Source organism: Nothobranchius furzeri, chromosome 4 (genome assembly GCF_043380555.1).
Source record: "Nothobranchius furzeri strain GRZ-AD chromosome 4, NfurGRZ-RIMD1, whole genome shotgun sequence".
NCBI lineage: Eukaryota > Metazoa > Chordata > Actinopteri > Cyprinodontiformes > Nothobranchiidae > Nothobranchius > Nothobranchius furzeri.
The window spans coordinates 88,463,817-88,490,269 of record NC_091744.1 but is presented as its reverse complement, the minus strand read 5'-3'; the positions used below and the strand labels follow the sequence as shown (position 1 = coordinate 88,490,269).

Sequence of the window (26,453 nt, the reverse complement as noted above, 5' to 3'; positions counted from 1 at the left end):
TGATGCAGCCAGTAAACATGGTGAGATACTCCCCTGTTGATCCTGTCAGGAGTTGTTGGTTGAATTATTAATTAGATGGCCAGTCCATATCTAGAAGTTGTAACAAACCTTATTGAAGGTTTCAAATAAACTCAGCATCATAATAATTTCATGTTTATGAAGAAACGTTTCCTTTCCTAACAAAAACATAATACGATCACTTTTAAATTACATTTTTAGTTACCTGATTTTTTAATCTTCATGCAACTTTAGATTGTCTTTTTCCTTCTTCTGCCCCATTTGCATAGCCTAGAGACCTAGACAAGCCATAGCAGTAGTGAAAGATTTTACTCTGCAGATTGGTCAGTCCACGATCCACTGAAGCCTTAGCAGGTTTACCATTGGCTTGGCTGAGTTTGGACTGAGCCAATCACTGCGCTGTATGTTTGTAGAGAGATGGTGGGCGGGCTTACCACTGGCAGAGCTGTGACAGAGCAAAACTACAAAAATGGCAGCAGTTAAGGAAGGGCACTTGTCAGAAACAACTTTGGCATTTACTGTGGACTTTGGATGTTGAGCTTTTCTTCTTCGATCAAATATCGGCCACTTTGAGAAATGAGCAGACGGGGGTACTTCTACTCCTTCTTTTGTGTGCATGGTCGACAACCGTAGATCCCCCCTACGACTGAGCTCTATCTAAAAGTTGTGACCAGACTACAAATTCACGTATGATAGGTCGTCAGGCTACCATTTGCACTTAAAGACAGAAGGATCCATGAGCAGCCAGCCAATGAACCGGATTTCTGTAAACTTTGGGACAAGCACATTTTTAGACATGTTAAAGCAGCCAAGTGTTTCTCTTTGGCAGTTTTCCCTTCATTTGTCTTTAGTTTCATTTCTTCCCCCGATTGTTTTCCATTCTGTCTTGTCTCGTTGCTGAGTTGCAATCCTTCGTTTACCTGTATAAACTAAATGGTCACTGGTCTGAGCCTAGATCTAATTTCTCCTTGGTGAAATGTTGGAATAATTACATCAGCGGTAAAGCCAAACCACACGGGACAATCCGACAGTTGGAAACATGGATGCGGATTTTGGAAAGAATCCTCCTACACTAAACATCTTACTAAAAACATCCCAGCTGGGGTGAAACTAAAATTGATTAAACCCCTTAATTCTGTGTGATCAAAGCTTCCTTCTCCAGGCGCCATGCTAGCTGAGACTATCTAAGCTTCACCTGGTAGATCTTTATGCATTATTGGGAGATTTCAAATCTAAATGGGCATTTAAAACACTGAATTGTACATAATCCTGTTGGAGTGGGATAAGATGCACAGATAGCTCATTTCTGAGCACATCTGGTAAATTCTCCCAATTCTCAGACTCAGTGGTAATCTCAGTACTTGCCAGGAGGCCATGATCATTGAGTTATTATACAGTTTTGTGAACTCAAGCCTACATGGGGACACACGAAGACTTCCAGAAGAGTGCAGGGTGTGCCCAGAATTTTCCCACAACATTAAAGCTTTCTCAGGTTTTCTTTGATCTCTTGCAGTCGTTTTCGGGTTTGAGTTCCTTCCTTCTGTGGCAATCTTTGATTTACAGTCTGTGCTGAAAATAACAAGAATAAAAGCTATTTTGTGGCTCTTGAGTGACTTTTCCGATCCTGTAATGATTTAATGATGATGTTATGTTTTCATCAGTTTTGCAAAAGCTTAACTGCGAGACGAACCCCTCCTGACGCTCTTGAATGTTGGTGCAGAGTTGCTGCCTTGGGTGGTTAGTCTCTGTTTTTGTCACAAAACTGCTCCTGTCACTGTATCCCCTTTTTTCACGTAGTCATATATCTTGTTTCTCTCTCTTTTAGTTTATTTTTGTTCTGTGAAGAAATATTAAAGGCTTTGGCAGCCATTGTTAAGTCATCATATCACACCACAAGTCATCTCTTTAGTCAGTGTTCGTGGCGTTCCTCGTGCTCGTTACTTGGCCAGTATAAACAGCAACAAACGTCATGGTGTCACTGGGATGTGGTGCTCCGCTGTAACACGACACCCCGGAGAGTTAGATTCAAAAAGTGGTTTGAGGAAGAAAAATGCAGTTGGAATAATTTCCTTCATCCAGCATCTGACGTCCCTCTGACAGTCCATCTGCTTGGCTTTGGACGCGGCTCTGGCGTTGTGTCTTTCGTTCATGTGCAGTACAGTAAGAGCTCCCAAAACGCAGCAGAACAGTGGTGTTAATCTGCCAAGTGCGTATTAAAAAGTGAGAATCTGTGCATGCAGGAAAATAAAAGTCTACCTTGGCCACACTCCTGTGCATGTGATACTCTTTGTGTTTATCTCTATCATGCACTCCACACACGTAATACTTCATCTACATCGTATCTCGATGCTTCAGCAGCTTTTTGACAGAACATTTACTGTAGTGGTCAGATGTGATAGCTGACCTTTACAGTTCAAAACAAAGATCAAGAACTCCAGGTTTATTTTTCAAGCTATTACTGTTTCTCTGTAATGTTAAATAATCTGAATCCGTTTTGGTTTTCTATGATTATTCTTTCATGTTTGACCCTTTCTGGTTTGTCAGAATTTGAACAAAGTGATGTACTGAGATATAAAATATAGATTTGTTTCTCAGATGAGGAATATTTGACTTTACTGGTAGAAAAATGTAAGAAAATCTATTTTTGTAGCATTTGAAGTTAGTCAGCTGAGTTTGTCGTGCTGAAGGTAAACTTGTACAACAGCTGGGTTGAAATTAGGAAAATTTTTTCTCTGTACTCGTTTTCTACAAACCTCAGAGACTTTGGCTAAGTTTACGATTTTCCATCGATTATCAAATTTTATACTTATTCTCAGGAATCGCATCATTTCCTCCCAACATATCTATAAAAACATTTCTCCTTCAACATTCGACCGTAGTCTTCTAGCTAAAGACATGTTTCTCTTTCCTCACGTGTTATAAATCGGTTTATGTCTATAGATGCCAGCGATGAAAAATAAATGTGTTTTGATCCTAGCACATTAAAAGGCCCCTTTGACCCCTAAAATCAGGGTCGTCTGGCTCATGAAAGCTTACAGTTTGTAGCATGACTAGTACTTATTTAAAACGAGTGTGATTTAGGAGGTTGAGCTTCAGCGATGCGAGGAGAGAAGCTGGAACGTTGAGTGAAGGTTTCTAGATAAATGGATCCCATGTTGGTTCGGTGATTATGGTTAATAAAAGCTGACCAAGACAGCATGAGCTGGCATGTTTTACATCATCTCGGTCGGAAACTTTCTTGCTTAGATTTATGTGCTTCCGTCATCTCAGCGCTTCTTTTTTCCACTGTGGGCCTTCAGAGCTTGGCATCGGCACAGAGAATGTCCTTCTGTTTTCATGTTTACTCCATCAATACCTTTTGATCTGCTCCATAAAATCCAGTCCACTGACCTTCTTTAAGATCTGTTTACCATTTCTCTTCCCTCCTGTGTAGTTTCACGGAGAGCTGGAAATTAAATGGATTCAATTATCTCACCTTTAATCTTCTCAGTCAATATAGTTTTTATCTCCAACAAATTTGTGGTCATTGCTGGAATTTTTCCAGGGCTTTGCTGTTTCTTTGGTGGATCCTCACTCGTCATGAGCTCTGGGTTTCTGCCAGCCAGACGAGCTGACTCTGGAGGTTTACCGATGGGTTCATGCATGTTAAACGCTTTGATCATGAGCTGTTTGAGGTGGAATTTGCTGTGAGCTCTGACCTTTGACCTCTCACTCCATGCAGGCTTGCGAGCAGCATCGGCTGACTTTTGGTAATTTTTTTACAATACAGCCAGAACTACTAATTTATCTGCAGGTCTTTATGCTAACATGATGACGGCATTAAAGAGAATTTTGTTTATAATCGGGAGGGGCTCGTTTACAGCTCGACTCCTACACTACAGAAAAGTTGTCAAGTCCTGTTTAATAGGTGCTTAAATTTTTGAAGATTTATTTTATGATTACCTTTACATTTTTTTAGCAATTATTCACAGTTATTATTATTATTATTATTATTATTATTATTATTATTATTATTATTATTATTATTATTATTATTATTATTATTATTATACATCATCACCAGCTAGCAGTTTCGGCTAGCTTTAAGTCTTTTGAGGTAAATTTGTTATATTTGTTTAGTTAATGCAAACCATATTATGCAGAAAAAATGTTTTATTACGTTAATCTGCAATGAAATAATAATATAACACAGAGCAGTGTGTGCAATGATGCACTTACTGATTTATCTCCATGTGAGCCTTTTTTAAACAAAAACAAAAATAGCACTAAATATCATTTGTAGAGTTTCCACTAAAACTTTTATATTTCTGGTAAATTGTCTTTGTGAATTCCTGAGATCGTTTCACCGTGAGATTTTATGCAGACATGCCAGCTGACTTGCTTTACAGTCTCTGGTCTTGCATGTGCCAATTTCTTTTTTACCTACTATAGATTAAAGGAAGTCATGAATAATCATGAACTTTTCCAGCTGCCATTAGAGAACGACAATCTGCATTTCAGGCAAACTAATACGAGACAATCTGTGATCTACACAAAAATGAGCTTTGTTGTATGCATGTAAAAAAAAAAGCTTGTTAAATTACAGACGAAAGAGAAATATGTGTGTGTGTAATGTGTCTTTAGTGCTTTCACAACAAGCTGTTGTCTGCATGTGATCCTCTAATAGGAAACATCTGCAGCTGTGTGCATGTGAATTGAAATAATGTGTATATTACTTTATAGAAATGCAAAAGGCATATATAATGAATGTCAAAGGTAATGGCTCATAAAGTAAACGGACTCCCTGTTTTCTCCTCGGTGTTGTCATGTGCCAGCTGTTGCTAATCTTTAACGCGTGTTAGGAGATGAATAATTAGACTCTTATCTTGTTTAGCGTGCTAAGAATGGGGTCTCACACCCAAAGGCTCTTTCTGTCATGGATGATGACAACAGCTTTGGATGATAAGAAGAAAAGAGGTGGTGAATTTGTGTTTCAGGGAAGATTAGCTGCTCCAGCAGGTGAGGAGCAAGGACAAAAACAGACTTCATGTCCATCCATCAAGCCCAGAGACGGATCATGTAATGCCGGCTTCCACGGCGATGTGGCATGCTTACTAAATTTGAGTTATCTTTGTGTTTCCGTGTCTGAAGGCTTTGAAGGTGGTAATACTTGGTGATTGGCTCCCTGAGCTCATTTTCACTTCTATTACAAGTCTATCGAGGTAAGGCAGCATCTTGATGAAAGGCCCTTCACAGACAATTGATCTCAGTAATGATGAAGAGGAGGGGATAGGTCAGACGTGCCGCTTCTTCCCTGGATTTTTCTCAGGTGCTTGCTGGAGTGTGAGCCAGTCATGGCTTTGCCCTTTGATGGGCTTGTTAGATGTACTGTCTGATGGGTTGTTCCTAGAAAGCTCCTGAAAACACTGCATGCATGGTGTGCCAATTATTGAAAAAAGCTTGTGTGTCTTGAACCCTTCTCCAAACCTCCAAACTCATTCATTTCTCCCTGAGCTCTTTTCCTTTTATGTAGCTACAAACCTGTGTTCCTAGCACCCACGATGACCTTGACCACGATGACCGCAGCCGCGGTAATCAACAAGACGGTTATTATTATTGTCAACTTTTTTACCGGGGTTTACCGCTACACCGGTTACCGTGACAACCTTAGTTACTACAAAAAAAAAGTAGCACCAAGCTAAATTCCCTTAAAGTGAGGGTCAAGGCATGGGTGGAGACGTATTTCATCCACACTTCCTGTTAGGAAAACGAGGCGTGGCCTGGCGGACCGCGAGAGCAGCACTGAAGCAGTAATAGACCACACACCGCTCAACCCCCCCGCGTGTGCTGTCGGAGTTTCTCAGTCTAAAAACAAGTTGTTAACGGGCGCGTGCACACTCGTACGTGCACGCACTCACACAGACTTACCGCTCAGGAGAAGAGCAGACACAGACTCTGCAGCATTCTGGAGGATTTCCTGTTAACCTCCACTAGATGAAAAGGGGAGGAGGACATTTTTTCAAGGAGGCGAGCGGCTCAGAGCGCTGATGTGTCATGTCGGCAGGTGAGTGGCTGAGCCAGGTGGAGGAGCGGCTGCCTCACCTGGAGACCAGTGCGGTGCAGCCACGTGGTAATTTGCTGATAACGTCACGTTTTCCAGCTCAGCCATCAGCCACAGCTGGTTCTGCATGAATGTGGAGCAGAGTGTAACCTGAAGATGGAGACCGGGTTAGGGTTAGAGTCAGCTGCACTAAACTGCCACACTAATGATTACACACACGTGTACGGCGCCATTAGACTCTCATCTGTACAGGTCATCAGCAAGGAAACGTTCATTTAGGCCTTACTTGCTCTTTAATGAGCCAGTTTTGCTTTTTCTTTTCAAGAATATTTATTTCAGACGCTTGTCCTACGGAGCTTAAATTAAGAGCTGACTGTTCCAAAAACACAAAAGAGAAGAAAAAACCTGCCCTCATGATTATTTTGGGTTGTTCTTACTTACTGCAAATTAAACTGGATTACTGACTAAATAGATGTAGTTGGGAGGTTTGGAGTTTCCTGTAAAATAGTGCTCAGGTCTCCGATGCTAACTGAATGGGTGTGCACCAGATCATCTTCGAAGCAACTGCTGCATGCTTCTTGACCTTCTCAGTGGCCTAGTGGTAGAGTGTCCACCCTGGGACTGGGACATCAGGGTTGAAATCTGGTTGGGTCATACCAAAGGCTTTAGAAATGAAACCCAATGCCACCCTGCTTTACACTCAGCTTACAGGGGTTGGATTGGGAGTTAAACCACCAAACTAGTTCTCGAGCGCAGCTACTGCTGCAGCTCACCGCCTATGGAGCTAAGATTGGGACAATATTAGAAGTAACTTGTAACAAGTTTTGTAACTGTAACTTTCATTTTGTAACACATAACCTTTGGTAAATAACATCAAGCTTTCACTTTGTAACTTGCAGAAAAAAAATATATGTACAAGTTTCAATCACAACTCTCAAAACAAACTTCTACAGTTAAAACTCAAGTCTGCATGTCCAAAACATTTTGTCCCGATTCTAGCTTCCCTCCAAAAAGAACCAAGGCTTTGTCTTATCAGGCAGTCATGTGTCTCGGACATGAACTCCTGCTCTAATTCAAAATGTAGGTTCTTTATTTACATCAGTTTCATTTCTCTAAAAATGTATTATGTAAGCAAGGAATACACGACGCATGATAGGCTGATCCGGCAAAGCCTGTCATTGGTTCTTTGGGAAGGGAAGCTTGAATTTGGACAAAATCTTTTGTAACACGTAGATTTAAGTTTTGCGACTGTAGACTGAGATGTGTGTTTTGAGAGTTGTGATTCAAAACTTTCTGCAAGTTACAAAATGAAAGTTTCATGTCAAGTACTGAAATGTACACGTTACAAAACAAAAGTTACGTGCTGCAAAACAAAGTTTCATGTTGCTAAATGAGAATTACAAGCTACCACACGAACGTTACAGTTACAACACGTGTTGTAAGTTACAAACTTGGTACAAGTTACTTGTAATATTGTCCCAATCCTAGCTCCATAACCTCTCCCCACGGGGATGGGTCAAATGCAGAGATGAAATTTCACCAATGTGTGATGACCAGTGCAACTTTAACACTTTTTAAAATGGTCTTTTAATCCTCTTTTTTTGTTTATCAATGGAAATTGAAAAGATTGTATTAATCTTGAATTTTTAGTACTTTTGCTAAACATTTGGCGTAATGCCAAAGCAAGACAAAAGACGAAGTGAAGCGTCCCCTCATTCTGCAGCGCTGCCATATGGATGTAGTTAGGATGCTAGTGAATGAGTGTGTGTGCTGAGTCTGGGAAGAGTCAAGATGACATATCTGTTTGTCACAGCGCCAGGTTTCAACGAGTGTGTTTGGGAGCAATTCCAGATTATCAGCAATGGCAGCACGTTCAGGTTCTCAGAGGCGTACTGTTAAAACATAAATGTGGAGCCGTTCTGGTGATATTTTCATCTCGGCGTGAGCAAAAGTGATTAGAAACCCATTTGTAGACCTTCACGGTGTGCAGCTCTGTGTCATGTAAGCTTGTTTGGGGATAGCCACTTGCCTTGAAAGCCTGTTGAAAATCCACTGAAATCTCAGCTGGATATTCCTGAAGCAGAAGCTGGAGTGCACTAACGCTGCTCCATAATCATCTAAAGTCAGTAGAAAGTGCAGCCCTTGGGCCTCAGAGACGGCTTCAGTCCACCTCTCTGTACCGGAGAGTTTCTGTTCACCTGCCTGGTTAGAAAAGGGTTAACAGATTTTCTCACATTTTACTAGTAAGACTTTGGTTCTGCAACATTAAAGATGACTTCAACATTAATAGTGTTTGGAGATTTATACATATTTTGCTCTCCGTAACTCAAAAGATTGCTTTTTAACCCTTTTGTGTTTCCAATACTAGCTTTTGCTTCATGTTACATAACCCAACTGAAGCAGCAGGGACATTCAGTAGAAGCTCAATTTCTTCATCTCTCAAACAAATATTTTTTATTAAAAGTTGAATCTTTTTCACCTTTTTAAGATGTTTGGGCAGCAAACAGTAATTCTGTTGCCTCACAGCAAGTTCACATCCAAGCTGTGGCTTTTTTGCAGCATGTTCTCCCAATGTTTGTTTTTCCCTCCCACACGCCAAAAACATACAAGTTTAGGTTAACTGGTGAAGCTAAATTACCCAAGGCATGTCTCTGAGAATGGCCGTACGTCTCATTTGTCTCCATGTGTCCCTGAGACTGAGGGGTGACCTGTCCACAGTGTCCGCCCAGCCTGTCGCCTGGTGACTGTCGCCCTTTAACCCCACTCAGGGTTGGTTCTCGGAAATGAAATGAGTCCTTTTCCATTCACTTTGTGAGATTTTTATTTTTATTTTATGTCAAGCTTGTCTAGATTAAAGCTTCTGACCTTTATTGTGGCTGATTGTTGTCAAGTCTCTGCAGGACGGTTAACTTAGTATTTTTTTATTTGTTCCTTTTTACACATTTTTTTCCACCCCCACCCCATCCAGTTTTGCCAGTTTTCCACGCTGTCTCTGACCGTCGCTGATGTTAATGAGGAATAGTGATCTGGATTGAAACAATGACCTTTTGTTGCCATACAAACGAACAGTTTCCTCAGCCGTGGCGTTCGGAAACATCCTCACGATCACAGCAGGCCAATGTCAGGCCTCCCCTAAGCTTTTGGCAGACTTGACCTTCAGGGTTTTGTTATGTTTGTGAAATTTTCTAAAGTTGCTGTTTTCTGCAGCAGAAAGAGCGTTTGTGGGACTAGCTTTGTTTTTTGGTTGGTTTTTTCCAGTGATCATTAACAGATAGAGGCTGTTTCCAAAGGTTAACGAATCCCCTTTTTCTCAGAAACAGTGATACGGAGAACTTCTAAGTCTACGATGCCCTAGAAATTTAGAAATGGTCATTCATTCACAGATGGTGTGTTCCTAAACAGTATAGATAATAAAAACCAAGTGCAAGGCTTGTTTTGCTTCTGCTGTTTGAGTTCAATTTAAAATTTTAACAACAAACCTGCTCAGGTGTCCAAATGCTCCCAAAAGAAAATAATTGGGAACTGCATTACATTCAGTGATGTTTTCAGTTCTCGGCCAACAAACTGTTAAACAACCAAACACAGCGCATAAATATTTCATCAGTGTGTCAGCACAATGTTTGGGAAAGTGTTCTATAACCTGATGAAGGGAGTTCGTATAGCTGGGCTTGTTTTGATGCGTCAACCGAGGCCATGAAGGGAAAGATGACGAGTGGATGGAAAGTGCTCTGAGGTCACTTTCATTTTAAACAATCAATTAATTGATTCAGTGTAAATGACAAGTATTTAATTAAATTAAGTGTGTGTGTGTGTGTGTGTGTGTGTGTGTGTGTGTGTGTGTGTGTGAATTAGGAATTAGAACGAGCACTTTGAGAAAATTGGTCTTGATTCAGCATGAAACCGTTTTGGCCCAGAAATAAAGTAAAAGAAGGTTTTTATCTGATGCACTGTTCCTTTTCGTTATCTCTACCTTTGTGTTTTCTTTGTGCCACAGAGAGAGCACCTCCACCTGCTGCTGAATGTGTTTTTGCTGGCGGCGTGGGGGGTGGTTTTACTGGCATGCCGATTCTACTGGATGGGCAACAAACCCCCAAACTTCTCCAACTCTGACAACCCAGCAGCCGACTCACCTTCGCTCCTCATCAGGACTCTCACCTTCTTCTACCTACCTGCCTTCAACTTCTGGCTCCTCCTCTGCCCTGACACTCTCAGCTTTGATTGGTCCATGGACGCTTTGCCTCTGATCAGAAGTCTGATCGCTGACTGGAGAAACGTCCACACGCTGCTCTTCTATCTCGGGTTGCTGCTGGTTGCTTGGTTTGGCCTGCGGACTCGCTCCACGGCCAAAAGTAAAGACACCAATGTAAAAGCGTCCCATTACATTAATGGGAGGCATGGGAACAGCAACGGGCACAGTTATCATTACAACAACCACGAACACACGAGCGACTCTCATGCTGATGCTAATAATACACTAAATGGTACCAAAACCCAGGACGAATGCAGGACTTCGCTGCCTACCACAGAGAACGTTGTGGTGTTCTCTCTGGGCCTTTTGGTCATCCCTTTTCTACCCGCCACAAACTTGTTTTTCTATGTGGGATTCGTGATAGCAGAGAGAGTCCTGTACATCCCCAGCATGGGCTTTTGCTTGCTGGTTGCTGTGGGGATGAGGTCTCTGTACGTCCGACTGCGACACAGGTCCTCCAGGACGGTTCTGCTGTACTGCAGCGCTGCTCTGGTTCTTCTTTTTGGGGTCAAAACGGTTTTGAGGAACCAGGACTGGAAGAACGAGGAGATGCTCTACAAGTCTGGGATTTATGTCAATCCTGCTAAAGGTAAGATCGGTTTCTGTCACTTCTTACAACTCCTCAAACAACAGCATGAATACAGTTTTATAGATGTTTGTTTGCACCGATCATACGTTATTCTGTTGCTAGAATACCTTGAGCACATTTCCATGTTTTATCTCCCTCAGTCCTCTGTGTTACTGAATAATTTAAAGTGAATCGGCTTCAGAATGTCTTCGTCGCTCAGCATCACCACAGAGTAGGAAAACATCAAGTTGCACTTAGTGCACAAGAAGCCAAGTCAGGCTAGAAAACAAAGCTGATTCCTGAAAGCACTTTTAATGTAGAAGCTTTTTTTGTCGCTTGTATTCCCAGCATGCAGTCTGTTTAAGGACAACGGTCCCTGTCTCTCACCCAAAAGCAACCGTCTCCTAGTTCTGACCGCCACCTCCAAACAAAGATAAAATATTCTAACATCTTTTGAATGAATCCAAACCAGATATTTATGTTGAAAGTGACGTCTGCGAGGAGCGCGGGAGGTCATAAAGCAACAGAGGGACACCCTGCATTTGCTCATTTCCCTTTCAGATTCTGTAGCGGAGCTGAGGCATGACAGCTGTTTGTTTTGGCAGGGCAGCACCGCAGTAGTGATGTCCTCGCTTACATTCAATAAAGCTAATGTGAGTTTTGAACATCAGATGCACTCAGACTGTTGGATTTGGGACATTTAGGCCTATTTATTACATATAAAAGAAGAATCTGCCAAGCAATCAGGAGTTGTTAGATAGAAAAGGCGTTCATGAATGTTTCTCAAACGGCAGAATTAAGGTCTGCTTTTGCTCCTGTTTACATGATTTTGGTCTTGTTTTCTATATTCTGCACAAATATATTCAGCAGTCAGTTAAAGCTCTGCACTTTTAAACAGAAACTCATTCAATGTCCCTGTGGTGGTCTTCCATTCAAGATCATTCTAGAAACACTGTGTTTCCTGTGTTGAACTCCCCAGTGTGACATTGTTCTGCCTCAGAAAACCGACCGCTGCAGAACTGCGCTACTTTTTCTAAAGTAAAAAGATGTAAAAGACAATTACCACTTCACATTGAAATGTTCTCTCCTGGTGTGTTTTTAGGGGGGAATCTGAAAGAAACCGGTTGTTATGAAAGTTTTTTGTGCCGTTATTATTGATTAACTGTTTCCTTTGTCTCCTGTCAGCTTGGGGCAACCTTGGAAATGTTTTGAAGAGCCAAGGGGAGATGGAGGAGGCTGAGCAGGCTTACAGAAATGCTCTGTATTACCGCAGCAACATGGCCGACATGCTGTATAATCTGTAAATTGAAATTATTTTCATCTCCATCTACAGATTTTTAAGTTTAATCCAAAAAGAGGCTTTAAAATTAAACTCTTTCCTTTTGAGCGGTTCCAACTTCTCCCTCCCTCCCTCCCCAGCGGTTTGCTGCTACAGGAGAGCAACAAGTTCTCAGAGGCGCTCCACTACTATAAACTGGCCATTGGGAGTCGGCCAACTCTGGCTTGTAAGTACAGATCTTCTTTTTTTATTATTTCTATTGACAGTGTCCAGCTCTTGTGGTTGTGCTGTGCTGTGTCCTGGCAACAGTGAACAAAAGCTGCGGTTATGCAAAGAGAAAGAAAAGGATGAATTAAACATCCAAGCACAGCTGTCTGAGTGGCTTTCAAAGCCTGGTTATGTCAACAGATCAGGCAGATGTCAATAATCCATCCCATTTCTTTGTCTTTGTCCTCTGCATTTATTTTCATTCTCTTGGAGTCGTCTTCTGCTCCACAAGCCTCTTACACTCCCACCTGACCATAAAGCAAATGAGCAGCACCCCCACCACTCAGGGCGTCAGTCAATGACATTAGCAGATAATCTTAAACGTCTTCTGTAAACCCCGTTTCAAAAAGCTGCGTGCTAATCGGACTTATAATAATAATAATAATGCATTGAACTTAAATAGTGCTTTTCTAGACACCCAAAGATGCTTTTTCACACACTGCCAGTGATGGTGAGCTACTTGTAGCCACAGCCGCCCTGGGGAGGTCTGACAGAGGCGAGGCTGCCATTTGGCGTCGTCGGCCCCTCTGACCACCACTAACACAGGCAAGTTGGGTGAAGTGTCTTGCCCAAGGACACAACAGCAGGATACCCCTGGCGGGAGCTGGAATCGAACCCATGACCCTCCAATCATGAGGCAACCCGCTCTACCACCTGAGCTGCTGCGTATAACCAGTAGAAGGAATAATCGGTGACCAAAACTAAGTTCAACAAAGGAGTCAATAAACAGTTTGGGCAAAAAGTCAACTGATAAGAGGGGTTTTCGTTCAAGGTGTATTTTGAATATTCACAAGGTCAAACGGTTTACATCAAATAAGCAGTGATATATGTACAAAACATTATAACCAATAGAGCGTCCATCAGTTCCTTGAAGAGTTTCAGACTTCATCTGCATGAACGAGGTCTCGTTTCCTTGCGACATCAGTCCAGGGTTCCACAGTTCAGTTGGTTCATGGGTGGCTCGCCATCCAAGGAAAATTCAAGACGGTGAATGGGATGAACTGAATATGAAGGGAAAAGGAAAAGAAATCCACACAAAAACCTGACCGATGAGTAGAAACACATACACAAACTTTGGCCTCGGTTAGGCAAAAAGGGAGGATCAACACTCCTGTTACTCTGGCAACGTGCTACCCTTTTAAAATGGTACGGTTCAGTTTCTTCGTCTCACAACAGTGAATCAACTGCACCCTCAGGTAAGCTGAATTGAAGGTTTTAGCAAGCACTGAAGACTGGCAGAGAAAACCAAACCCTGAAGCAACCGTGACTGAGTGATTCAGCACTCCACCTGGAGCAACAGCAGCTAGCTCGTTAGCAGGTCAGGATTCCTCTAACTGGGGAGCTCCCTCCAGGTGCGTCAGTCACATGGGTTACACATCTCCGTTTTCTTCTTCACAGATTAATTATGCATCTGATCAAGCTCACAGTCAGACAGGGGAATTTCCAGTCAGCGTGCAGTTATCCAATCCGTAGATAATTAATTACTCTAGTTGACATTTTGCAGCCAGAATGATAATGTGAGAGTTAAATTTTTTAAAGGTTGCACCATTATTCACGGCCTAATTGTGAGCTAACTGGTGCAAATTGTTGCTCATGTATTCAATTCACATCTTGTCCTGTGATAAAACACCACTGATTTGTTTTGAGCTACAGAAAACCGGTAAACACGCCGACTAGACTACCCGTAAATGTCTATTGTCTTCCTTTGTTGTTTTCAGCTTCTTGTTTATAACAGATCTTTACAAAGTAAGAAAGCGTATTGAGTTGTTTATGCAACAGAAAGGTTAGAAACTAAGAGACATGTTGGAACAAACACAAGGAAACGGGCTTTGTTTCTCAAGTGCTCCTCTTTGGCTTCATTATGGGATCTGGAAAACCCGTCCACATTGATCTGTTTTATCCACCTAATTCATTCCAACAGCCAGACTTGATGGGGAGATGCTTAGAGAGGAAGTTCCTCAGAGACCAGCTTCTCTCCAACCATGTATTGATCACAAAATCTTGCCTTTGACTACGAAAGGAGAAATGTGAGGGCTTCTAGAGGCTCCCAGCTGAAGGATTCAGATGTTACACAAACAGGAAACAAAGAAATCTAACTGATCCTTCCACAACTGATGACTGGACTTAAGAGAGTCTATGTAAATGTGTCATTTTAAACCAATTTTATAGAGAAAATTCAATTCAATTTTGTTTATTTACATAGCGCCGAATCAGTCGTCTCAGGGCCTTTCACAAAGTAAACACTCCAACTGAGTTCATTTCATTTAGCCACATAGTTCAAAGTTTCCTAGATAAGGAAATCCAGCAGATTGCATCATCACTGGCTTGTTGTGTCAGAGACTTGGCAGTATTAGGAAAGCATGTAGCGATAGTTGAGAGGAAATCTCCCCTGTAACAGGAAGAAACCTCCAACAGAGCGTGCTTAAGAGCAGCCATCTTCCGCAACTCACTGAGTTCGACATGAGCACGCACACACACACACACACACACACACACACACACACACACGCACGCACGCACACACACACACACACACACGCACGCACGCACGCACACACACACACACGCACACACACACATGCACACACACACACACACACACACACACACACCACTTAGTGTTTCTATGGCTGCATACATTTGGATTTCCTAAAGATTCTGTTACTTTACAAAATAAACTTTACTCTCTTTACCTGAGTGAGTTTGTACACGCATGTAAAGTAGGAAAGCCCTGACATCACAGTCGAAGTGACCTGAACGCTGGCATTCTGATTCCCTCCCCAGCGGCTTACTTGAATACAGGCATCATCCTCATGAATCAGGCTCGTTTGGACGAGGCCAAACGCACCTTCCTGACATGTGCCGACATCCCAGATGAGAACCTAAAGGATCCTCACGCCCACAAGAGTTCGGTCACCAGCTGCCTGTATAACATGGGCAAACTGCTCCATGAGCAGGGGCATCAAGAGGTAACACAAACTATGAGTTATTTAAGAAATGTAATGATAATGTGAGAGTTAAGAGCTACTCCTGCAGTGCAGAACATTTTGAAGGAATTTGTTGCACATGCAGAAAATAATCCTTTTCAAAAAATGTTTTGTTTTCATTTTCTGTCCACTTTTATTTTTTGCACGCAGCTAGTTTAAATTATGCATATCCAAATATGTCTGTAATTAACTCTCGCACTGCTGCTGTGTGACTTAACAGAGTCACCGGGTAATACCGGGTAATAAGAACAGCTTGAAACTGCTGTGGATTGAGATCAAATGAAAGAAGTTGCTCTAAAAGCCTTCAGGGGACACGGAGGAAATGTCCACTTTAATAGTGACAGTTTCCAAAATTGCTTCTGTCATCGGGTGTTTGTGCAGACAATCCTCAGGCTGCTCCTAACAAATTCACTCGATTTCACGCCCCTGAAGACCTGCTACAGCAAAAATTTAAATGTTTATTTTTCTAATGCGGCACATTTATTTGTGTGTCAGCAGGTGACCCTCCTGGTTCAGTCATGAATGAAACGTCATTACAGCTGATGTAATAAAGGGTTAGATGAATTGTTTGTAAGTTGGTGAGCTGAAGCAGCCTCGTTTCCTCTGACCTCAGCAAACCTTCAGGTCCCGCTACCGTTCAAACTCCAGGGTGCTCCAAAGTGAAATGCAGGACACACACGCTGTGCTAGAGTCAGTAAGTGACACTCTTCTGGGTGTCTTGAAGGCCTTGACACAGAAGATAGACCCTTTGTGCTCAGCTCTGTATGAACCAGCCAACCGAAGACCCCCAATTCCACGCTGTGCTTTCACACCGCCAGGGACTCGGCTGCACAGAAGCAATGAACAGTACCCCCCCCCCCGAGCCTGGTCCTCTAATGCAAACAACCCCCCCCCCCCCTTCTCCTTCTCCTCCTGTTTTGTTTCATTCACAGGAGGCCCTCTCTGTGTTTAAAGAAGCAATACAGAAAATGCCAAGACAATTTGCACCGCAGAGCCTCTACAACATGATGGGTAAGGGCTGCTTTTAGTTTCTGCTTCATGAGGATAGAAGCTGCAGGGAGAATCGAACAGTCAAAAGAAAACAGGTTTAGATGCTTGAGAGGCATTAGAAAATGGACATCCATATATTTCCAGGTTTTTTTGGTCGTTCTGGTGTATAAATATATGAATGCATGCAGATATTCACAAATTTGCCTGTTCATTTTGGAAAAATTGACTTTCCAACTGAATCCTGAGGTTTCTTTTAGGGCCGGGTGATGTAGGACATACTTTTAAAGGGTTACTTTGCAACTTTTTCATTTTTTTAAACCATTTTCTTGTGCCAGTATGTGCTAAAATGACCTTTATTAACCTTTATTGACCCTGTGGCCAAAATATTGCACTTGCAACTTCGGAGTGCCGGTTCGGCCTGTTGGACTTAGGCCCAGTCCTAATACTCGCACTGCGCCCTGTGGTCTTCAGTAAAGTGCACATGGAGAAAGTACCCAGGAAGGCTTTAATAAATAACTTAATAAATAATTGCTGAATAGGAACAGGGAGTGTTGCCTCATCGACCGCAATGCATGCTGGGATGCTGGTCGCTGTGATACTATGTACATTCATTGCTGCTTTGTCTAAAAGCTTCAGAGCATCGACTTCATTGCCCTAAAATGAACTACTTTCATTAGAAAAGACATATTTTCAGAAAAGGCACTTGAGCCTTTCCTCCCACATCGATGCGACCTTGGGTGGGATCAAGGGTGCAAAACGGGCGTGATCAACTTCTTGAGAATCGGGACACCCTACGCACTCACACCCCTGGTCGGGATGGTGCAACTGCAGGACACAAGTGTGCACGGCAAGGAGATCGGTGTTGCTTTTGGTTCTACTAAACAAAAACTAGGGAGTGTTAAATGAAAGCCAAAGCTACCTGGTCTCCTTTTAAAAGTCGAGTGATGTAAATGTTCTTGTTGCAGTTTAGAGGCAGTGTCCTAAATGCCGCTCAACTTGCAATTTACTTTAATTTTAGCTGCTATTCGGAATCCAACCCCTCCCAAAGTTTCATCACAAGTCTCACACTTAGACTATTTAGGGAATGTTGTCTTGAAAATCCTAATGAACAGGTTTAGAATTCCAGTGAAACAAGATTCATGTCTTCATCCTCATGAGAGGACTTTAAATACGACTCTTATGAATATCTTCTGTAGTCTGACATCTTTTAGTCCGAGGCCAGTGTCTTGTTTGTTTGTTTGGGTTTTTTTAGCAGAGAGATCAAAACATTCAGACAACACTAGAAAAAATCAAAAGTAGCATTTACTAATACCAGTATTAATTCTAGATCTGGGTTCAGGTTGTTCAGGAAACATAAAACTGAGGAATTTGTTAGAAAAGCTCCACATTTCACAAATAAATGTTTTCTTTTTGACCAAAATTATTTAGCCTTTCCAGTAATAGGAATTACTCCACCGTGTGAAACAGAGTTCATTAACCTTTCACCTGCAGAACACCCCGACTGTAATATTACTAATATTAATATTACTGCTGTACAGTCAGTACTTTCTGTCTCTTTGTTGTTTTACTTTCACTTTTCTGCCTTTTCCTCACACACACACACACACACACACACCACACACACACACACACACACACCACACACACACACACACACACACACACCACACACACACACACACACACACACAAACACACACCACACACACACACACACACACACACACACACCACACACCACACACACACACACACACACACAAACACACACCACACACACACACACACACACACACACACACACACACACACACACACACCACACACACACACACACACACACACACCACACACACACACCACACACACACACACACACACCACACACACACACACACACACACACACCACACACACACACACACACACCACACACACACACACACACACACCACACACACACACACACACACACCACACACACACACCACACACACACACACCACACACACACACACACACACACCACACACACACCACACACACACACACACACACACCACACACACACACACACACACCACACAACACACACACACACACACACACACACACACACCACACACACACACACACACACACCACACACACACACACACACCACACACACACACACACACACACACACACACCACACACACACACCACACACACACCACACACACACACACACACACACACCACACACACACACACACACACACACACACCACACACACACACACACACCCACACACACACACACACACACACACACACACACACACACACACACACACACACACACACACACACACACACACACACACACACACACACACCACACACACACACACACACACACACACCACACACACACACACACACACACACACACACACACACACACACACACACACACACACACACACACACACACACACACACACACCACACACACACACACACACACACACACACACACACACACACACACACACACACACACACCTCAGCCAGAACTCTGATTTCTGCTACTTAGCGCCTATTCTTTTTATTTATTTATTTATTCGTCTGAAGCGATTTGCACATCTGGCACACCTGCTCATATCTATTTCCAACTTCCGCCACTGTGCTGCTCTCGTGCTGTTTGTCAGACGCCAGCGAGCAGAAGCTTTGTCCAGAGGCAGACCCGGGTGGTAATCTGCACCCTGCTGGTCGCACTCCGGCTCGCTCTGGTGGGCTCAGGAATGTTCCACTCCATGAAGCTGGATTCAGCTCCTTGGACTAAACGTCACGTCTAATTGCGTGTTGATATTTGTGCTAATCTCACACGCGAGTCTCCAGCCAGAAAAGAGATGTAGCCAAGTATGTTGCCTCTTATTAACCCTTTCAGCAACAGAATAGGGTCACGTCAGCACAGACGTACAAGTAGCAGCTATTTTAAACGTGTCGTAAATATTGAATTTGCATGTAAAATGTTAGCAAATACATTCGATCATTAGCTTTCCATAGTAATGTTCATCCTTTTCTGACATTTTAAGTCAAAAAAGCAAATGTTAGTTAGCGGGTAGTGGGATAGTTACTGAACTGAGATTGATAAATTTCATATAAAAATAGACTTTTTTGTGTTTTGCTGCTTTTTTAAAACGTTTTTCCTAAATTACATTTTTTATTTGCAGGAACAAAATCACAGACTTTCAACAGTTGAATGAAAAATGAAAAGCTTTAATGACGGAACAATGCTCTCGTCCACGTTTACAAGAACATGCTTCAGTTTTTTATGAAGGCAATTTTAAAGTTTGTGCAAAATATCGATAGTTTAAAATTATTCTGACACACATTGTGATTATGTGTTTCTGCTTGTTTATTGTGAGGGAGATTAGAGATAATCCCATTAGAATAAAAATCTGTTTTCTTTTGTCAGAATGTTGTTTTAGTTTCTAAAACCACCCGATTGAAAATATAACCATAATTTATTTATGTTTATGTTTATTTATCTGGCAGACGCTTTTATCTAAAGCGACTTACAGTTTATAACCTGTAGGGCGTGTTGTGAGGAAACCCACGCATGCAGGGGAGAACACGCAACTCCACGCAGAACGGCCGCAGCCAAGTTTCGAACCTGCAACCTTCGTGCTGCGAGGCAACAGTGCTAACCACTGCACCACCATGCAGCATAATGCAACTTAATCACTCTCCAATGAGTTTTTGCGTGAATTATCTTTTTATTTCAGACATTTTTGTGACGATCTACTGAAGGACCATTGAAGAGAATGAGTGGATTGTTGTTTCAGGGTTAGGGTTAGTTTTTGGTTGTTTAACAGTTTGTTGGCCAGAACTAACCTGCTGTTTGCTGACAGCAGGTTAGTTCTGGCTGTGTGTGTGTGTGTGGGAGGGGGGGGGGGGGGCAGCAGATGAATGAGGAGAAAACAGGAACATTGCTAGCAAAATGTGACTCATCAGTCTCAATAAAATGCATGTTTTTTTTCTATTTTAAACAAAAAAAAGTTCAATACAAGAAAAAATTCAAAGGTGTTTTTTGTTGTTGTTAATGTAGCTGAAAGTTTGTCTCAAGACCAGCAGAAAACACTTCAGCCTCCGACAGAGAGCCTCCTGATGTGACGGTTACTTTCCTCCCCAGGCGAAGCCTACATGAGACTGAATAAGCTGACTGAAGCTGAACACTGGTACCGAGAGTCGCTGAGAGCCAAGCCGGACCATATTCCTGCACACCTCACATACGGCAAACTCCTGGCTGTGACAGTAAGGCTTTATTTCTGGCATCGCCCACCTAATTAATGATCTTTTAACTTACAACAAACTATAAAAATGAAGAAACACCGCTCATCTGGGTTGAGGTGCTGGATAAAAAAATTGATGAAGATGAACAAAATCCACACACTTCAATCTGCAATAATATAGTATTTATTCTTCTGAAGCTTTTCGGTCAAACACCTTCATCACAGTCTAAATGGGCTTCACCCATTCAGGGTAATAATTACAAAACATTTATTTCATTTGCCAAATCCAGTCATATTTTTTAAAGCTATGTGGAAACACTTTGCCCCGCATTTTTAAAGACAAGCCTTGATATTGTTACAATCAGGATCCCTTCCCTTTTAGTTGTGTCGGATGTGTTTCGCTGCTGCGGAGCGAGCGCATCACCTGTTTCATCCTCTGGTGACCACCGCGCTGGTGTGGCCAGCGGTCGGCGAGCGCTCCGCTGTTTTAGCGGTCGGTAGATCTTTTAGAACTGCAGTTCAAAGGTAACTCATGAGGTGAATATATATGAACCCAGGTAGCAGTTTTTCTTTAGGATTGAGAGGAGATGCAGGAAGATAATAAACAGGCAGGACAGAAAAATAGTTAGTTTTTGTACCTGCTGGTTGCAACAAACAGACACCACTGAAGGTAATCAGAAGTGAGGAACAGAAAATGAAATAATTATTTTAATGTTTAGAGCAGCAGGAACTCCGAGAGGCTGCAGGCGCATCAGTGAGTTTGTGGCTGATGTCCGGGGGTGGGGGGGGGGGGGGGGGGGGGTTGAAGCAGGCAGTAAAGATGCAAAAACTACCGTTGTTAAAAGAAATGTGTGTTGACTTAGTAAATGCGGGCACAAGTTTAATTACTTGCTAACTTTGTTTCTCCAACGTTAAGACTGCTGCACAAAATATATATATATATATATATATATATATATAAAAAGACTGCTTCTCGCGTGGGCCCCCTTGTGGCTGTGGGCCCCTGGGCCTGTGCCCAGTTGCCCATATTATAATCCGGCCTTGCCTAAATGAAATCACCAGGCTGGAGTGATTTTTTTTCCTGCACTTTGATCCTTATCTGAACAAATAGATCAGCTGGCAGCACAAACATGAGTCACTTTTTAAATGGATTTGTGTAAAAATGTCGGTGGGCACCAGAAGTTAAATGGGCCCAAATCCTTTGAGCAAAGACATCTTAAGCAGTAATAGCACTGGTCAGGAGAGAGTGCTGAAGTGGGCTGAAGGGGAGACGTGTGTGGGCTGTGAAGAGAAACTCATTTCTGAGGAATTTATTATTGATCTGAAGGAGGAAGAAAGTTCAAACCTGCCGGGAGGAATCTTGGTGTTTGTTTTCATGATGAATGGTAAAAGGGTTTGTGCTCTTGTGATGCTCTGAGATCAAACTCAGGTCCCTGAGAAGTAGCTAATAGAGCCGCTTTACCAACGAGAGGTATTTCATACAGAAAACGTGTATTTATCTTTATCTGACACAGTAAAGGCATGTTTTCATTTGCCGCCTTCTCCTCGTGTCAGCACCTTTTAAGCATGATCAAAAGCAGTGCAGGAAGTTGACCTGCCCTCTGGCTCTCGATCATTCCCTACAACCAACCTCCCTGTGGAGCAACTGGAAGTGATGAAGATGCTTCAGATGCTGTCAAGGGTCCTGAGGTTTAAATCCCCATGAGAGAGGCAGAAGGAGGGATGCAAGATGAGGCTCAGCAGCAGGGTCAGACAGAGGTAACGTGTTGATGGTGGAGCTGAGCTGTTCGCTGATGTACAGAGGAGGCAGCAGCGATTTGTGGATAAAAGCACAAAATAGAGGAGAGAGGAGAAGTTAATAGTTTAGATCGGCACTGCTGCCCTTCTGTGGCGACCCATCTGCTGATACAACACCAGGGCGCAGGGCGGCCATTGAGCGCTCGGCCACTTTGATGTTAGCAATATGAAATCCAGCCATCTTCTTGTCCTGTCATGCACTAATATAATGCAGGGTTGCACCTTTGCTTCTGCAGTCTGTCTGATGTTGTCAGGAGTAGTGAGGGATACACAAATGAGCTCAGCAAGTGTGTGTCAAAAACGAGGATCCAGTATGCAAACAAAGACCCGACTGGAATACCAAGTGGGTGGAGTTTAGTCGTATCTGTGGTAAACCCCTATGAGCCTTACGGTGCTTCGAGGATATGGAAGACTGCCGCTTCATGAAGTGTTACAGTTTCAGAGCTGCCCATCATTTCTCTTTTAGTGAAAAGATTTATTGCTTTATTTTCTAAACTCCCGCCTACAACCACAACATAGCTGAATATCTGTAACACTGACAACGTTTTCACCTTGTTTTGTGTTTCCAAAATCTGTTGGCCCTCGTTAGTTAGACTGACTCTAAAAACGAACGTCCATGTGATCACGTTCTCAAAGTTTCAGAGAAGTCCACCCTGTGGTCCATGAGATATTCTGTCAACATCCAGACAGACAGAAAAAACTCAGTCAGTGAGTGACTTTTAAACAAAGACTTTACTAAATCCTTTCTGTGGGTTGGGGATAAGTTACACCTACTTCCTCTGCCTTACAACATACTAGATGAGTGCCTGAGTCATACCAGCTATGTGTTGAGCATGTGGGCACCTTAAACAGCAGATGTCCATCTAATAAAGACTTTCTGAGAAAGTCTTACAAACAATTGCTTTAGGAGATAAAATAATATCTCACGATGCCAATTTTACAAGAAACATTTAAAACGATTGAAGGCAAGTGATGACCAAAAAAAGGTTTTGCTGCAACTCATTCTAGGGTGTGAAAACTCAGCCCTGACTGATGGAAACCTCTGCTAGCATTTAAGCATCTGGCACACAAATGTACCCACACTTCCATCTGTGAATAAGAGTTCAAAAATATACGAAAGCGGTGCTTTTCAAAGGGGATCTGTGTTTGCTACTTGGACACCATCAGCTCAACGTCACGTTTATCAAACATGCTTATTACAGCCCTGATTGTCTGCCTCATCAAGGAGAACCACCCGTGCAGATTTACTTTAGAAAATTAGGAATTTTAAGAGTGCAGCTCAGTGAAAATGTTGTCACTTGACTAAATAAACGATCATTAATATCATGCCGTCACGAGTGCTTTAGCATGCTGTGTTTAAGCCTTTCAACATGTATACATCATCAGTTTGATCCCATTTATTATTCATGGACGTGTCCAAAGACATGGTGAGGCTTCATTAATAATGCATCGACTATTATTGATGATTGCACATGGCTAACTGTTGATCAGACGGCGTACGTGGCCCAGCTGAGAGCCCAGGCGTGTCAGACCCAGCTGCCTCTTCTATTGGCCAACTGCTCGGGTCTGCTTGAGTTGCGATTGGTTACATGTCACAATCTACATGGTGTGAGAGAGCTGTAGAGGTCTGCAAGGGGTCAATTATTTCTTCCCAACTCATCGTGCTGTTCTCACTCTCACACTATTGATCCTTTTATCTCTCTAAAGGCCAGAACAGCGCTAAACACAGATAAAACCTCCGAATTTCTGTGATCTAGATCCTTAAGAGTCTAAAAATCCCTACAAACGTTTTTTCTCGTCTACACTGAACCACTTTCCCGTTTCCCCACACCGATCGCTGTCTTGTTTCAAAGCGGCCAAGCCACACACACAGGTAATTGGCAGTTTGCTCTGGAAGTGATATTTGCTCAGATAAAAGTGTAATGAAAGAGCCTTTGCCCTAGCCGCTCCGCTGTGCCAAGCGTGACACGGAGAACTGTGACGGCTGACACACGAGCCTGGAAAAATAACACTCGTGGTCCACCTTTATCCACGTTTGTTTATTAAGATTTATTGTGAGGACTGGTATGTGGGTGAAACAGGGACAGGAGGGTTACACAAATGCACTTTAGCTGTTGGGCTGAGTGGGTCTTTTTTTTTAATAAGCGGTTTTGAGAAGTGGTTGAAGAAATAATGATAATGTTTTTAATCTGTTTCTCCAAGGGGCAGAAAACGGAAGCCGAGAGGTACTTCCTGAAGGCCATCCAGCTCGATCCCACAAAAGGCAACTGCTACATGCATTATGGTAAGATTTCCATTTTTCTTTCACTTTAACAAATCCTGACTTTTTCCTTACGGCTCTAGTATTTGACTTGGCAGTTTGAATCCTATTTGCAAAAGTGTTTTAGATGTTTTACAAAGACAGGGATTAGCACATTTTGGTAGGTTGTTAGGACTACAGCAGCCATGGTTACATGCGCACATTTAATCGGATTGGACGCCCAATCAGATCAACAATTCTGCATGCAAACATGTCAATCGGAATATTCTGATTTGAATCGGCCCAGTCGGAACTAAATTTCCATCTGATTGAGAGAGGTGGTTTTGTCCATCATCATCCCGATTGACCTGCGTGTACACAGCCATTCGGATTGTTGGAGTAAAATAATGCCCACTGAGCATGTGTGCAACAGTTAGCGAGCCTCCCCGTCGTCATTTAGGCTACCTTTCTAAAAAAATGACGGCCTAACGAGCGCCGGCTTTTAAATATGATGGCAAGCCATCCCCATTTCAGTAATATCTAATCCAGAACTTGCATTTTGTGGACGTAAAATAAAAATCTGATTGGTGCACAAATCATTCGACAAACGTGTTCTAGTCTGTACTGGAAACATGCAGATTCATTGCGGGGTTTGCAGCACGAATCCCCGTTTCTGTTTCTGCAGCAGGTGGATGGAGACGTGCTCGTATAGACGACAGGGGGACATCGGTTAAACAGACCTGGCAGTGAACATTGGAATGCAGCAAAGCATAAATCTGCAGTTATTCTCTGAAGAAAGTGTGACTTCTGTGAGCAAAATAAAAACATTAAATTGATTAAATGAATCAGGAAAGCAGGAAGAATTGTTTTTTTCTGTTTTTACATTTTTCACTTCGTTTCAGGACGTTTGTTTACACTTTTTTCTGGGAAACAAAACTCTGTGCATGCACACCTATTTAATCTGATTGAATACTTTTTTGATTTCCGATCAACCAAGATTTGAACGGTATTGGGGACATTTGGTGCATGTCAACGTGGCTAGTGTTTGGTGACCTTTGGACATGTTTCCTTACTTTGTTTTTCATCTCAGTCAGTGCTCGATTAAGATGAGATGAGAGGATAATTTCCTGACGTTGTTCACTTAAATTTGAACAAAACATAGAACACGACAGTTTTAGCATCTCTGTAGCTTTTATTTTCATCAAGCCTTTAATGGTGCTCTTCCTTTGAGTCCCTCTAAAGTTCTGTTTACTCAAAGAAATATGTTGATGTAAATTAATGTGTTACCATAATTATCTGCTGGCTGAAATTAGTATTTATCTGCTCAGCACACCAGTATGATGATGATGATGATGGCACGTAAAGCGATTTTTACTCATGGAAACTGTGTTTCAAAACAAGTGAGTTAAAGAGAAATAAACCTGTTAAAACTAGAAAAAGCAGAAGCTGAAGCCCCCTAGTGGCAAGCTGCAGCAGGAGTTTTAAGTACTACCACTTTCATTAATACCAATGTATAAATATACGCCTCAGAATAATTTTGTAGGTATTGGATTTAGTTGACTCCCATTAGTGTTACCTTGCTCCTGTATGGTTTTATTATTTTTCATAAACATTTAGCTTTTTAGTCAGAACTAGGTTCATACTGAAGGCTTTAAAATGAGACCCAAAGCCTCCCTGCTTGACACTCAGCTTTAAGGGGTTGGCTTGGGGGATTAAACCACCAAATAGTTCCTGAG

The 26,453-nt window shown here is 42.4% G+C and overlaps 1 protein-coding gene across 3 annotated transcripts in view; it reads left to right on the top strand.

Moving 5' to 3' along the window:
• Positions 1–26,453, top strand: part of tmtc2b (transmembrane O-mannosyltransferase targeting cadherins 2b) — a 104,806-nt gene that overhangs the window by 55,622 nt on the left and 22,731 nt on the right. For all 3 annotated transcript variants that reach the window (XM_015965467.3, XM_054733508.2, XM_015965468.3), the window contains 7 exons: positions 10,053–10,896; positions 12,061–12,175; positions 12,295–12,380; positions 15,206–15,390; positions 16,341–16,419; positions 20,582–20,703; positions 24,681–24,762. In XM_015965467.3, the coding sequence (XP_015820953.3) occupies positions 10,053–10,896; positions 12,061–12,175; positions 12,295–12,380; positions 15,206–15,390; positions 16,341–16,419; positions 20,582–20,703; positions 24,681–24,762 (1,513 nt within the window). The remainder of the gene's footprint in view (positions 1–10,052; positions 10,897–12,060; positions 12,176–12,294; positions 12,381–15,205; positions 15,391–16,340; positions 16,420–20,581; positions 20,704–24,680; positions 24,763–26,453) is intronic.